This window comes from Prunus mume, linkage group LG4 (genome assembly GCF_029339155.1).
Source record: "Prunus mume cultivar Tortuosa linkage group LG4, ASM2933915v1, whole genome shotgun sequence".
NCBI lineage: Eukaryota > Viridiplantae > Streptophyta > Magnoliopsida > Rosales > Rosaceae > Prunus > Prunus mume.
In genome coordinates, this window is record NC_142701.1 from 24,720,325 (window position 1) to 24,733,340 (window position 13,016).

General features: G+C 37.4%; 1 protein-coding gene across 1 annotated transcript; it reads left to right on the forward strand.

The window, feature by feature from the left end:
* The first annotated feature begins 8,758 nt into the window (after positions 1–8,758).
* Positions 8,759–10,806, forward strand: LOC103328980 (phenylacetaldehyde oxime monooxygenase CYP71AN24-like). The gene is made up of 2 exons (XM_008231408.2): positions 8,759–9,763; positions 9,957–10,806. The coding sequence occupies exons 1-2, from the start codon at positions 8,840–8,842 to the stop codon at positions 10,572–10,574; spliced, it is 1,542 nt and encodes a 513-aa protein (XP_008229630.2). The 5' UTR covers positions 8,759–8,839; the 3' UTR covers positions 10,575–10,806.
* The last annotated feature ends 2,210 nt before the right edge of the window (positions 10,807–13,016 follow it).

A 13,016-nucleotide genomic window follows, 5' to 3' on the forward strand; every position in this document is an offset into this window, starting at 1 on the left:
TTGGATGAAGCTAGTACCAGACAGGCTAGAGTGATGAAGCAATGTTGTTTCCCTCTTTTCGGCCAAGGCAGCCGACGAAAGAAACTTTTGGTCCTTCTTCTTTTTTGAGTGCGGGGCATGCCATCACCAAGCCACGAATTTGGCTTGAATGGAATGTAAGTGTATGTTGTGTCCGAGATCTGATTTTAATCAAACGATTGTTCGGCCGAGCAAAGAACCTCCTCACGGCCTAGGTTCTTTCACTACCTTAGGGTCAAGCCTTTACATGAGCAACCAAATGACGTGGAGTGGGTGAAGATGAAGATTGAAGGTGAACATAATGAAACGAAGAACAAGTGCGTAAAGTAAAGCTGCTTAAATTTAAATATAATTTAAAGATAAATGCGTAAAGTAAAGTGCGTAAAATAAATAATGTAAAGACGATAATTAAATTATGATAAAATAGATCAAAGTGATAAATAAACAAGAACGAAATAAGAACGATAAACTAAATTAAACTTGAAATTAAACTTAATGAAAGTGCGATAGCAATGAAAAGTAAAACAATTGAAATAAACTTGAATTTAAAAGACAAGGAGTGTAAATTGAACAAAATTTAAACTTACACTAAAAAAATGAAGAACTCGCTACACTAGGTGCTTGAAAAGTAAAACCCTAAATCTAGAAAAAGAAAAGTGCGAAACGAAAAATAGGTTTGTGTGTCTGATGATGTGTGTCTTCTACCTTTGTTGGTGAGGTTTATATAGGGCACCCATTGGCTCATGGTCTAGCCATTGAATGGCCAAATGTCAACTCTTTTAAAAAAAATTTCTTTCAAGACCCCCTAAATCTGTGGATCACATTGGCATAGATATTATGGTTGCTTGATTTTCTCTCGTTTTGGAAAATTCCGAATCTTCATCAACCTCCTTGATTTCTTTCCTTGTGAGGTCTTCCGTCACTTACACACTAACGTCTGGAAATCTTGGGTGTGATTCTGTGGCTTGTACTTGGACCTCAGGGCTCTTTGGAATTATATGGGGCTGACCCTCATGACATTTGAGCTCTTGAGTTCTAAATACCCAAATTACTTTCAAACCTCCAACCCTATTAAATGGCCACTCACTTTTATTATTATTATTATTATTATTATTATTATATATACTAAAGAGTACAACTAAAAGCTCTCTAACCATACTTTTCCAGCTGCAATGTTACAGCCCCTCAGAGCTACAAACCGGCTACATTGAGTGCAGCCTGGATTTCTTCAGCCCAGCACCAGCTCTGGGTGGCCGCTCCAGCTCCAACGACCCCGGCCGCTGGAAGCCCGACTGCAGCCCCTCTCAATTCCAGCTACTCCAAGCCCGGCTGCCACTCTAGCTTCCAGCTGATGCAAACTCGGCCGCCAAGCTCCTGGAGACTCGGCTGCCAAACTTCTTGCCCGGCCGCCAAACTTCACACCTGGCCATTCTTCTCGAAAACTCCAAGACCCGGCCTCCAAACTTCTGCAAATTCAGCCGTGATACTTCTTCAGGCCGGCTGCTACTCAATCCCGGCTGCAACTCCTTAAGCCCAGCAGCCATTCTTCATGCTCGGTGCTCGTTTTTTCGAAAGGTGCTCGGGTTAGGTGAATTTTCACAACCCTTAAACAAATGTCTTGATAGATTTTGCCTAGCTTCTGGCCAGGTTATCAGTTTTGAGAAGTCTCAAATTTTCTGCTCTCCAAATGTTAATAATAGCCTTGCTGTGGAGATTAGTAGAATTTGCAGTTCTCCACTGACTCTCAATCTTGGCAAGTACTTGGGGGTCCCTTTAATTCATAGCAGAATCACAAAGGCCACCTATAGAATTGTGGTGATCAAAGTGCAGCAAAAGCTTACTGCATGGAAAGGTAAGTTGCTAAGTTTGCCTAGTAGAGCTACGCTAATCCGATCTATGGCTGCTTCTATCCCATTGTATACTATGCAAACCGTTAAGATGCCTATAAGTACCTGTGATGCATTGGATAAAATTAATAGGAACTTTTTGCGGGGCAGCAATGGTGACAACTCGAGGAATATCCCAAATTTTTTGGATTATCAGAAACTGTGGCGTCAATTAAAGTTCCTGTATCCCAAGTAAATTCTCTCATTCACCGTACTTTCATCCTTTTCTGTTATGGTTTGTTCCTATTGTTTTAGCCATGCTAATTGCATCTCTAGTAGCATAACTCCTATGACACAGGTAACCTCTGAAAGTGTACCTATGGCACAGGTACTTTACATAATGACTTGATATGGAACCTAGCCTATAGGTAACCTCCCACCATGTACCTATGACACAGGTACTTGACACATTGATTGGGATTATCTTCTCAGAAGTTTGGTATATACCTGCGATAATTGTTTAAGCCCAAAAAATCCAAGGTAGGGCTCAAAAAAATTCCCGACCTAGTGCTACACCTTATTAAGAAAAGATCCAATTCGGAGCAAGCGAAATTCCTCATGCACGCTTGCACGAGCCACAAACACATGTCATGCCAAATAAATATGCAATCTGTCACGCTAAGAATTGAAATGAGCCTATAAAAGGCATTGGCTCTACAAGCCCATGCTAATTATCCCGTCAAGCATCATATCCCTTTTCAAAGACGATAAAATTCAAGCACGCCAATCGACATGTAATGCCAAGCGGAAAATCATTATTTTTATACCTAGCCACACTACAAGCTTAAGTAGGCCCAAGCTACACTAATGTTCAGGGCTTGATGAGTAGGTTATGGTATGGATGGTAACGAGCATTCATGAGGCTTATTGATGAGTGATAAATGGAAGTTTTAAGGCTTGGGAGCTCCAAAACTCGAGCTCATTTTCTTGAGCCCAAATATGTGGGTAAGCGTAAAGAGAGAAATAGAAAGCCCATTACTTTAGAAAATTGGCCTATCACCCTAATAAAAATGGTCCATCACTTTAGGAGGTTGGCCTATTCCTTTAGTACACTAACCCATCACCTTAGGAAGGCCCAAATAGCCAAGAAAATATCTTAAAGTCTTCAACACATGGCTGGAGACAAAACAACGACAGAAGCCAAAAGCCACTCACGAAGGTGGACTGCTGGGAGTCTCCAGCACATGGCCAAGAAACAAACCCAAGGCAAACCACTGGAAGAACCAAAGGACATTAGCGCGCGTAGCACCCTTCAGACCAACGATGTTACCCATCTCTTTCTCTGACTAACTCTTGCCATGAATAGGGGAGGAAAGAAAGATAGATGGTAACCAAAGATAGGAGATTGCCACTAGAACAGTTGCGGGAAGGCTCTAAAGCTCCCAAAATTATTGTCTCTATGTGTTTGGACTAAGGAGGATTTCACAAAATGATGTTGAATCGAAGGAAGAGGAAAGAAATGGAGGAGAAGACTTAGCAAAATTAAAGAGAACCCATTAGGGTTTCTTGGGAAGAAGGAGCTTCCAACGGTTATAAAATAGGGGTATCCTCTACCCATTATCTCAACCAACATCCAGATATAGCAAGCATCACCTATCATCCTTAGAATTTTGAGTCATATTCCTCCGTCTATTCCCATCTTCTCCTTTGGCAAACCATTCCAGAGCCTGACGAACCCTTCGTCAAGCTGCCGACAAATTACCCAAAGCACCCATTCTTCCACCATAATCTCTGTCTCTCTCTCTCTCTCCTAAGCAAATCCTCACGAAATCCTTTGCTTTAACCAACCTCTGTTTCTCGTAGAAAGCCTGGTCTTTCTCTCTGTCATGCTAAAATCATGAATGCTTAGCTTCCATGTCACAAGCTTCTCAAGCCAAGCAAAGAATTTATCTGTAAGCAACTGTTGGTTTCATTTGTGAAGAAGACCAATGTGTTTCCTAAGGCTCAGCTACCCTTTCAAAGCACTCTTGAGGTCTGATTCTTGAACTCAGACTCGGGGCAATTTCACACATTTGACTCTTTACAGTGGCCTGACCCATCAGTAGCTACCGGAACAAAAAAGCCCTTACAATAATGAAGGCACAAATGAAGATATACATAACTGCTTGGACAAAACAAGAACATGACTGTAAAACTCACAAGTATAATCTTAAGTTATTAACATGCAGGAGGGAGAGAGGAAAAATTAAATGCAATATATATGTACAGATCATGACATTTGCACAAAACAAATTTGGGCTAGTACAAATCATAACTCTAGACAAAAACAGCAAATGAATTCACGCAATCACGATCACCTCCTCAGTAAAATTTCTACATTTAGAAAGTTTTATGAATTTGATAAATAACCTATAACATACAATGCATCCAACACTGTATCACCAAATTACATAGCTAGGAGGGGACTTCTGTTGTTCCAGCTGAGTTTTTAGATGCTTTTAGTTAAGATTAATCTACAATACAAATAGCAGACTTCTCATTACATAAGTCATATGTATAAAAAGGGAACTAGACATTGAAGAAGACGAAAGGCAAATTCAACTCTAAAATGAAACCCAAAACCCTCAACAATTAAGAAGCATGAAATCTGCAAAAATAAGCTTGATAGGACCATAATTGATTGTGAAATATATGATTTTTGCGATTCTTTCTATTCTTGGCGTCTGAAGATTGTTTAACGCGATTTTTGATATTTTGATGTCTTTTAGGCTATCTGATTTCTATCTTAAGGGCAAAATTGGAAGCACAACATAAAAGAAAAAATTAAGAAAATAAAATATAAACCTTAGAATTTAAAAAAAGTTAAGTAATCCTACATGGCACAAAAGTGAAAGGACTTGAATTACTAACAATAAATGTGTGGATTGCATCCAAATTCTGTCATAAGAATTGGACTTATACCGAACATACACTACTGGTAGTACATCACATCGCATTTCATTTTCCTTTTGCATGTTTAATTGGAATTTTCGCTGTAGAAATATTGGCATGTAGTTGAAATTGAAAGTATCATTTTGTGTACATGGAATATACCTCTTGGCCAGCTGTCGCATATACCCTTTTAGATTTGAATGATTAAAAGGAGTGTTATTGTGTTCCACATATAATGTTTTAACTCATATTATTGGGTTGAGAAAGGGAGCACCCTACTTGCATCCGATGCCTTGATTGTATGAAGGTCTGTTAATGAACATTGAAATATGATGTCATGATTTGCACTATTTGATGCCTTAATATTATAAATGCACCGAAAGAGTTTTTTTTTTAAATTTTATTCACCAAATGACGTGACAGATAACATATTCTAATTTTGTTAAAATTAATAAATTTGAATACGAGCTTCGATATAAACAAATGAAATTTTGTCGGTCGAAAGTGATGTTGAAATTAATTTTGGCAAAAGAATCATTTCCCATTTGTCTAATTTTCAATAGTCAGAACAATTATGATTTAGATACTTCAATGTTTTTGTCTACAAAGAAAAACCCAAAAACCCCACACGTGGTACTTACGCCTTTCGACCCAAAAAAAAAAACAAAAAGTACTTGCGCCTAACCTGGGGCACCCTTCCCATTTTAGATAGACTATACTTCAATGGCGTGGACTGAACAAGTAGATGCACGTCAGACCTAAAAAAAACAAAGAACAAGTAGTTTTGCAGTAGGTCCTCCCTATATAATTGATTTGGCAAACATCACTTTTCACATAATTACCGCCCTAAGTTAACGTCTTGCTAACAATGCTAGGTACGATTAATAATTTCTTGAAAAGATGCCCCATGATGAGCAGTTGATTTGAAAGACATGATGGCTCCATGCATATACTTTTTTGAAATGAAATCGCATGCAGCAAAGCAAGCAATTTAATTGTATAAGGAAAATTCCTACATCAAATTGAGTAGTTTAATTGTAAAAAATAATGGCAAATATGGGTTTTGTTAAGTTGATTAAAATGAATATGCTCCTCATTCTGCATCCAAGTTCAAATCTCTCTTCTTATAGTATAGATTAAATTAAAGTAAAATATCACTTATATAAAAAGATAATAAATTAAGATAGATGACACTCAAATACAATTGCACGAGTCTATTCATATAGGAATGGTTCTTAGTCTATTCATATAGAAAAACCATATGCTTTAAGTAGAAAAAGTCTTAAGGCCTCTTTTGTCCCCATAGAGATTCTTTTAATGCAAGAAAATGTTGTTAGTGAAAGCCTCACATGTGGTTTGGCATCTCACTACATGTTAAAACTTGCCTCTATCACAAAATCGCGTTTTCTTGATACTTTTCTCCTTAAAAGTTGAATACTTTTGTCTACAGATTAAGTCAGTGATTGCAGTGCCCTACTTGGGTCTGAATGTAAAGGAAGGAAGTGACTCAATTCCTCCCTTTTGTTTGTGGTGAATTTGACACTGATCAAGTTGGAGTTTGGAGTTTGGAGAGACCTCAATTCAATGTGTATCTTGACAATTTGACAAATTAATTAATTATGCACAGAGATTAATAGTTTTATATTTCTTTAGTTGGTACCACAAAGAAAGGTACGAGAAAAAATAGCAAGACTTTTAAAACAAAAAATTATCTTTTTTCGTATAATAAAAAAGTCCCAATTTGTGCAATCAAGATATGAATGATAAATAGGAGCTGGCAAATTTAGTATTATTATTATAAGGTTTAGGGTTTAGGGAGATATAACCCAGTGGAAAATGACATTGACTTGCAGATCAATTGTCTCAAGTTCGAATTCATGACATATTACAATATGTGTGTGAGAAAACCCTCCCTCAATATCGTTTGTATAAATAAAAAAATAAAAAAATTAAAGCACGTAACTAAATAAAAATAAAAAAGACAAAAATATACAAGAAACTAGGCTAAAACCTAAAATTGGAAGACACATTATTTTGGTAAAAACGGCTTATGAATTAATGCATTATGTAATTTCCCAACATTCATTTCAGGAGGGCCATGAAGTTATGAACCTAACAAGTTCTCTCAATATTGTACAGAGTTAAATAATAAATAATTTGATATAAGTCCAATTTTTATGATAGAGAAATTATAGAATAATACGGTACTACTACGTTAGCGTATAGTACTCCCACTCAAATATGGCTATGCGTCCATTTTATAAAAGAAATTCATTATTATTTTACAGCTAGACTTTTTACTTTATTAATTCTTAAGTTTTTAAACAAAATTAGAAAAAAGAAAACTTAAACGAAGAAAAACGACTATGGCAGCCACCCTTCTCTCTTCCTCTTCTTCCCTTCTCTCTTTCTATTCACCATTGCCATCGCCGCTCTTCATGAAGACCATCAACATCCAAACCCAATAATATCATCATCTTCCTTAATTCCCCTATATATATATATTTTAATTCTCCCATGACACTCTACACAATGTTAATTCCACCACCAGCTTCAACCCACTGCCACCTTGGAATACTTTCAGACCCAGATCTAGACCCTCAAGAACGAACCAATTTTTAATTATCAAGACTACTCCATTTCATCATCATCAATACCAGTTTAATCCTCCTTCCTCTAAACCCATCCCCCCCCCGCGCGGGCGTTTACAATTAGTCGGGGATGAAGATAGTGGAAGGAAAGGGGTGGCCATCATAGCAGGTAGTTGGGATTAGGGTTGGTGTTGGGTTAGGAGATAGTTGGCTGTTAGGAAATTCTTTTTTTTTTTTTTTCTAATTTTATTTCAAAAGTTAAGAATTTAACCAAAAAGTCCAATTGTGAAACGATAATTAATTTCTTTCCTAAAATGGACATGTGGCTGTATTTGAATTGGAGTACTATACACTGACGTGGTACTACCATATCATTCTATAATTTCTCCAATAGAATTTGGGTGCAATCCACATATGTATTGTTAGTAATCCAAGTCCTCTTCTAATGCCACATAGGATTACATTACATTCCTTTTCGAATTTTATGATGTAGTCATATATATATTTTTCTTTTTACATTTATTTTCATGTTCCAATTATGCCCTTATGATTTAAATCGGTAAGACTGATTTATATCATAATAATTAGCTAATTAATACAACTATTGATTCTGATTGCAATTCATAAACGGGTAAGAAATTAATTTTAGGCCAATAGTTACTATATTTGACCTTTTAGTTAATTATGATTTGAATTTATAAAATATTTTCTTCTTTATCCATTTTAATTTTGAAAATCCCATAAACATGCCCTGATACAATAAATAAATAAATAAATTTCCTATAATCTTTCTTCTTCCTTCTTTTTCTTCTTATAGTCCTACGGAGGAGGCATAATTATCTATGGACTAGGAATATACATGAATGTTAATTAGGTATGGATAGGTAAATTACCTATGGAGGAGGTATACATACGAATGCTATTTATCTATGGAGGAGGTATATATTAATTACCTATGAAGGAGATATATGATAAGAAATTACCTATGAAGGAGGTACACACAAACTTGCAAAGCAGGTAAATCGAACCACCCAAATACATATATACCTCATCATAAGGTATTGAAAGATTGAAAGCGTTTGATAAATTGAGATTAATTGTAGAAATGTGATATTAATTTATTGATTACAGTCATTAATAAAATTTAGAGGATTGACCATACAATGGCAATATGTGTAAATGTTTTAAAAATAATGGCCAAGGCTTTGCATACTTGGCTGGCCTGTTAAATCGTTGTACCCAATTCTACGTCAAAAAAGAGGTGAATTGCATTCATAGTGCAAACTCAAAATTGAACCTATATCGGAACACCCCATTAAATAATTGGGGGGCATGGACATCACAAATTGATCACAACTAACTTGTAGGCGCATGCAAGTTGCAATGCTAGCTTCTCTATATAAAGAAGAAGAAGAAAGGCACATATATTAATTTAATGTGAGCAGCCAAAAGCAAAAGGCAAAAAGTAGAACAATGGCTGCATTATCACTTTTCAATGAAATGTGGCAACAGCTTCAGAGCAATATTTTCCTGCTTCCTCTTCTCTTGCTTTCTGCATACATTTTGATATCACTTACAAGATCATCTTCAAGTGGGAAAAACTACAAACTGCCACCTTCCCCACCAACACTGCCTCTGATTGGGAACCTTCACCAGCTGGGCAAATTCCCACACCGCTCTCTTTGTGATCTGTCGAAGAAGTATGGCGATATAATGCTCATGCACTTTGGCAAACTTCCAACGCTGGTAGTTTCATCTGCAGAACTGGCCAAGGACATGATGAAGAACCAAGACATTGGTTTCTCTGGCCGGCCTCAAACTACAGCTGCAACTATATTGTTCTTCGACGGCTATAACGTTGCGTTTGCTCCTTATGGGGAGTACTGGAGAAAAGCTCGAAAAGTTGTTGTTCTTGAGCTTCTGAGCGTGAAAAGAGTGCAGCAGTTTCAGTACGCAAGGGTGGAAGAATGTGCAGAGCTGGTCAGCAAGATTCACAAAGCCTCCGCCAGCACAAAAGGCGCTCCCATCAATCTGGGGCCGCTGCTGGTGTCAACCTCCAACAACTTCATCTGTAGGTGCGTCCTTGGACAGAAGTTTGAGGACAAAGAAGACAATTGGTTTGAAAAGGTCATAAAGGAGTTGATGGTTCAAATGATGACTTTCAGCTTTGGAGATTTCTACCCTTCTTTGAAATGGGTTGACCATGCCAGAGGCTACATTGCACGTTTGAAATCAATTCGACGTGAATTGGATGGATTTTATGATAAGTTGCTTGATGAACATAAAGCAGCGCAGAAAGATGGTAAGCCTCGTAAGAAGGATATTGTGGATTTACTCCTCGACCTTGAAAAGGATGGCTCGCTCGATTTTGAGTTCAATGTCAAAGGACTTATGCAGGTCTATATCCCCCCCTCCCTAGCTTACTATACTCACATTATACTCATTCACTTACTTTATCTTGAACAGGCACGAGCATACCCGCACACACGCGCACATTGATAAACCCTAATACTTTTGGTTTTAAGTCTAATTTTCTAATAAAAATATAAATGGATGAAGATTGATTTGGCTTGTTAATTTCATGATTTAGGACATGTTTGTTGGGGGAAGTGATACTAGTTGGACATCAATGCTATGGTTAATGTCTGAGCTTTCGCAAAATCCATGGGTGATGAAGAAAGTCCAAGAAGAAGTAAGAAGAGTGGCGGGGAAAAGGGGATATGTAGACGAGAGTGACATCAAGGAAATGAAGTACTTGTCATGTGTAATCACAGAAAATCTAAGGCTTCATCCTCCAGGTCCTCTTTTACTTCCTCGTGAAACAACTGCAGATGTAAAATTGGGAGGTTACGACATCCCTACGAAAACACAGGTGTTTGTGAATGCATTCGCAATACAAACAGACCCCAGAGTCTGGGACAAGCCAGAAGAGTTTATGCCAGAGAGGTTTGAGGAGAACTCCATCGGTTTGGTAGGTCAAGAGTTCGAACTCCTCCCGTTTGGTGGTGGAAGAAGGGTGTGCCCAGGACTCGCCTTTGCAATTGCTTCAACTGAATATGTGCTTGCCAACCTACTGTTTTGGTTCGATTGGAAGTTGCCTAGTGGTGGTACTAAATTGGCTGACACATTGAACATGACCGAAGTGTTCGGGCTCACAGTCCATAAGAAAGCTCCTCTGTATCTTATTCCAACGCCATACACCCCTTGATCCCTCCATCATCTGGATCCAGAGTTTCCAGTCCATGGCCTCTTTTATCTTTTTTATATTATGGACTTAGTTCAAGTTAAGTTATTTTGTGTTTTCTGTTGAACAATAAGTTGTAAACCTGCACTGCAGCAACATAATAAATAGAGTGGTAGATCATGTAATACCTCTCTGTGATGTAATATTTCGCTATTTGAAAATGCATTTAATTGTACTTTCTAGATTCCCCAAACAATTCCCAAACCCGACCACATGTACTTTATTAATTCATCCTACGATACATTCTTAAAAGGCAGGTTACTTTATTAAAATATTATTTGTTGGTCAAGTTGGGCATGTGGGTTTGTTAAGAGTGGTGATTTCCCCACTCCAATTTTATCTACTTACACTCCATTTTATAATCTAAAAAAGAAGTATAAGTGGATAAAATTGGTGTGAGGAAATCATTTCTCTTTGTTATTGATAAAAGGTACGGTCAATTTCTATTGGACCTCAACATTTGAAGGCACACGGGCATGTTAGCACCAAGGTAATTTGTACAAGTGATTAAATTGAGTTCGGAATCAATGTAACATGTTGAGAAGAGAAGTACCACTAGACTAAAAACTATTTGGTAATTGGTTCCACCATCAAATGTAATTGGTTCTAGACAAAATAGCAAAAATCCAAATCGAGTAAAAAGAGTAACTTGGTTATTGAGTAAAACCACAAAAAAGTTCTACTAAGAAAAAATTCCACCAAAGGTCATCAATATATCTCCTTAAAAATTCTCCCTTATTTTGAACTTGGTTTTGATAGATAGGGGTCGTGGTCAGTACCGGAAAGGTCAGGGAATACAATTAAATTACGAAGGAAGAAAAGGAAAATTAAATGTGAGATTAAGCAGATGACTTTTGTTCTTAGTAGTTACATGTCCACACATCTTAATTCTTTAAGGAAGAGATTAGACAAATCAAAGGCTTCACAATAATCACTAATCCAAAATATTTCATTTCTGAAAATAAAATAAGTGCAAACTGCTACTTAACCAAAAAGAAAAGCAACTTAACAGATTTTTCCTTGAAGAAAGAAATCTACGAAGTCCTTCTGTGTCATCCAAATGATGACTCACTCATAGGTCCGAGAAAGGGATCCAACGACCGATCACATCCCTCACTAGAATTCCACTTATTTCTTCCGAAGGGTCACCAAACCATGACCTCTCTTGTTGAGGCTGCAAAGAAATTCTCGCAAGCAAGTTCGCAGCCAAATTACCATACATGTTGACATGTCGGAGCCTCACATTCCTAAGCTGTCTTAAATCACATCTGCGTTTATTAACAAGCCCCTGATCATAGAGCTAGTTCTGGTGACGTCGCCCCACATCATCCGAAACACAAACGGATGATTTCCTTCGATTTCAAGGTAATCGACACCTTCACGTTTAGCAAATTCAAGGGCCCGGCTGAATGCAGTCGACTGAGCCCTTGTAAAGCTGCTGACCATTTCTACATGTTGCGCAAAGGCAGCTTTAAATACAGCATTGTGATCTCTCATAAATGCAGCCGACTGAAGCAGTCTTTGATTCGTGCTTGTAATGACCTGTGAAGCTGAGCTTCCAGAAATCATTCAAGGGTTGGAGTCCAAGCAATGTAGCGGACACGTGGTCCCTTATGAGTGATTAGCATCCTTTGGGAAGGGTCTGCGGCCATATTTCTTATTGTCCTGAATAAGGCTGTGGTTTAGCAAACACACAATGATGGATAACTTGAACAATTGAGCAGATTTATACTAGAGTTAGCTTAATTGCCCTGTTATGCCTTTTCAAGTCATAGATTATAAAAATGGTAGTAGATATCGTATATGGCAGGGGACCGTTGCAACGGCCAGATAATTTATTCAATTGCTTCCTAATGTTTGAATTTGAAATTTAAAAACATAATTTGCATTTTGAGCAGTGAAGCTAATTAAATTGCTTCCTAAATTCAACAAAAGTTCAAGCCTGGATTGTTATAGATCGCAAGGGACCGTTGCCAACGATAGCATAATTTTTTCCAATTGAACTCTGAAACATAACTTACATGCTAAGTAATGGAGCTTTTTAAATTTGCTTTCTAAATTCAAGAACAGTCCAGGCCACACTTGTTATAGATGGCGTCGGGTCGTTTGCAACGGTCCTATAATTTATTGTCCAAGTTTAAAGGTTGTGTTTAAATGTGAACTCTGAAACATGATTTACATACCAGATGGGTAATTTCCTAGTAAAATTCCCTTAGGGAGAAGAATAGTTATAGTTTATGGATGGCAAAGTGGTGTTGCCAAACTGTTTTAAAAAAAAACAGGATGACATGGAGATTTTAATTTAACAGTTAATAACAAGAATAAGAGCTACACAATTTATTTACCTATGTAAGCCTGCTTAATGAAGATTAAATTTCTTTTTCAGCAAATTCTAGCAAAGGAGTT

What these genes read in the sequence shown, in the direction of transcription:
- LOC103328980 (XM_008231408.2), top strand. Translation starts at nt 8,840, where the DNA reads ATGGCTGCATTATCACTTTTCAATGAAATGTGGCAACAGCTTCAGAGC. An exon ending in ATGTCAAAGGACTTATGCAG is followed by an intron (nt 9,764 to 9,956) that starts GTCTATATCCCC and finishes TTCATGATTTAG; the next exon opens with GACATGTTTGTTGGGGGAAG.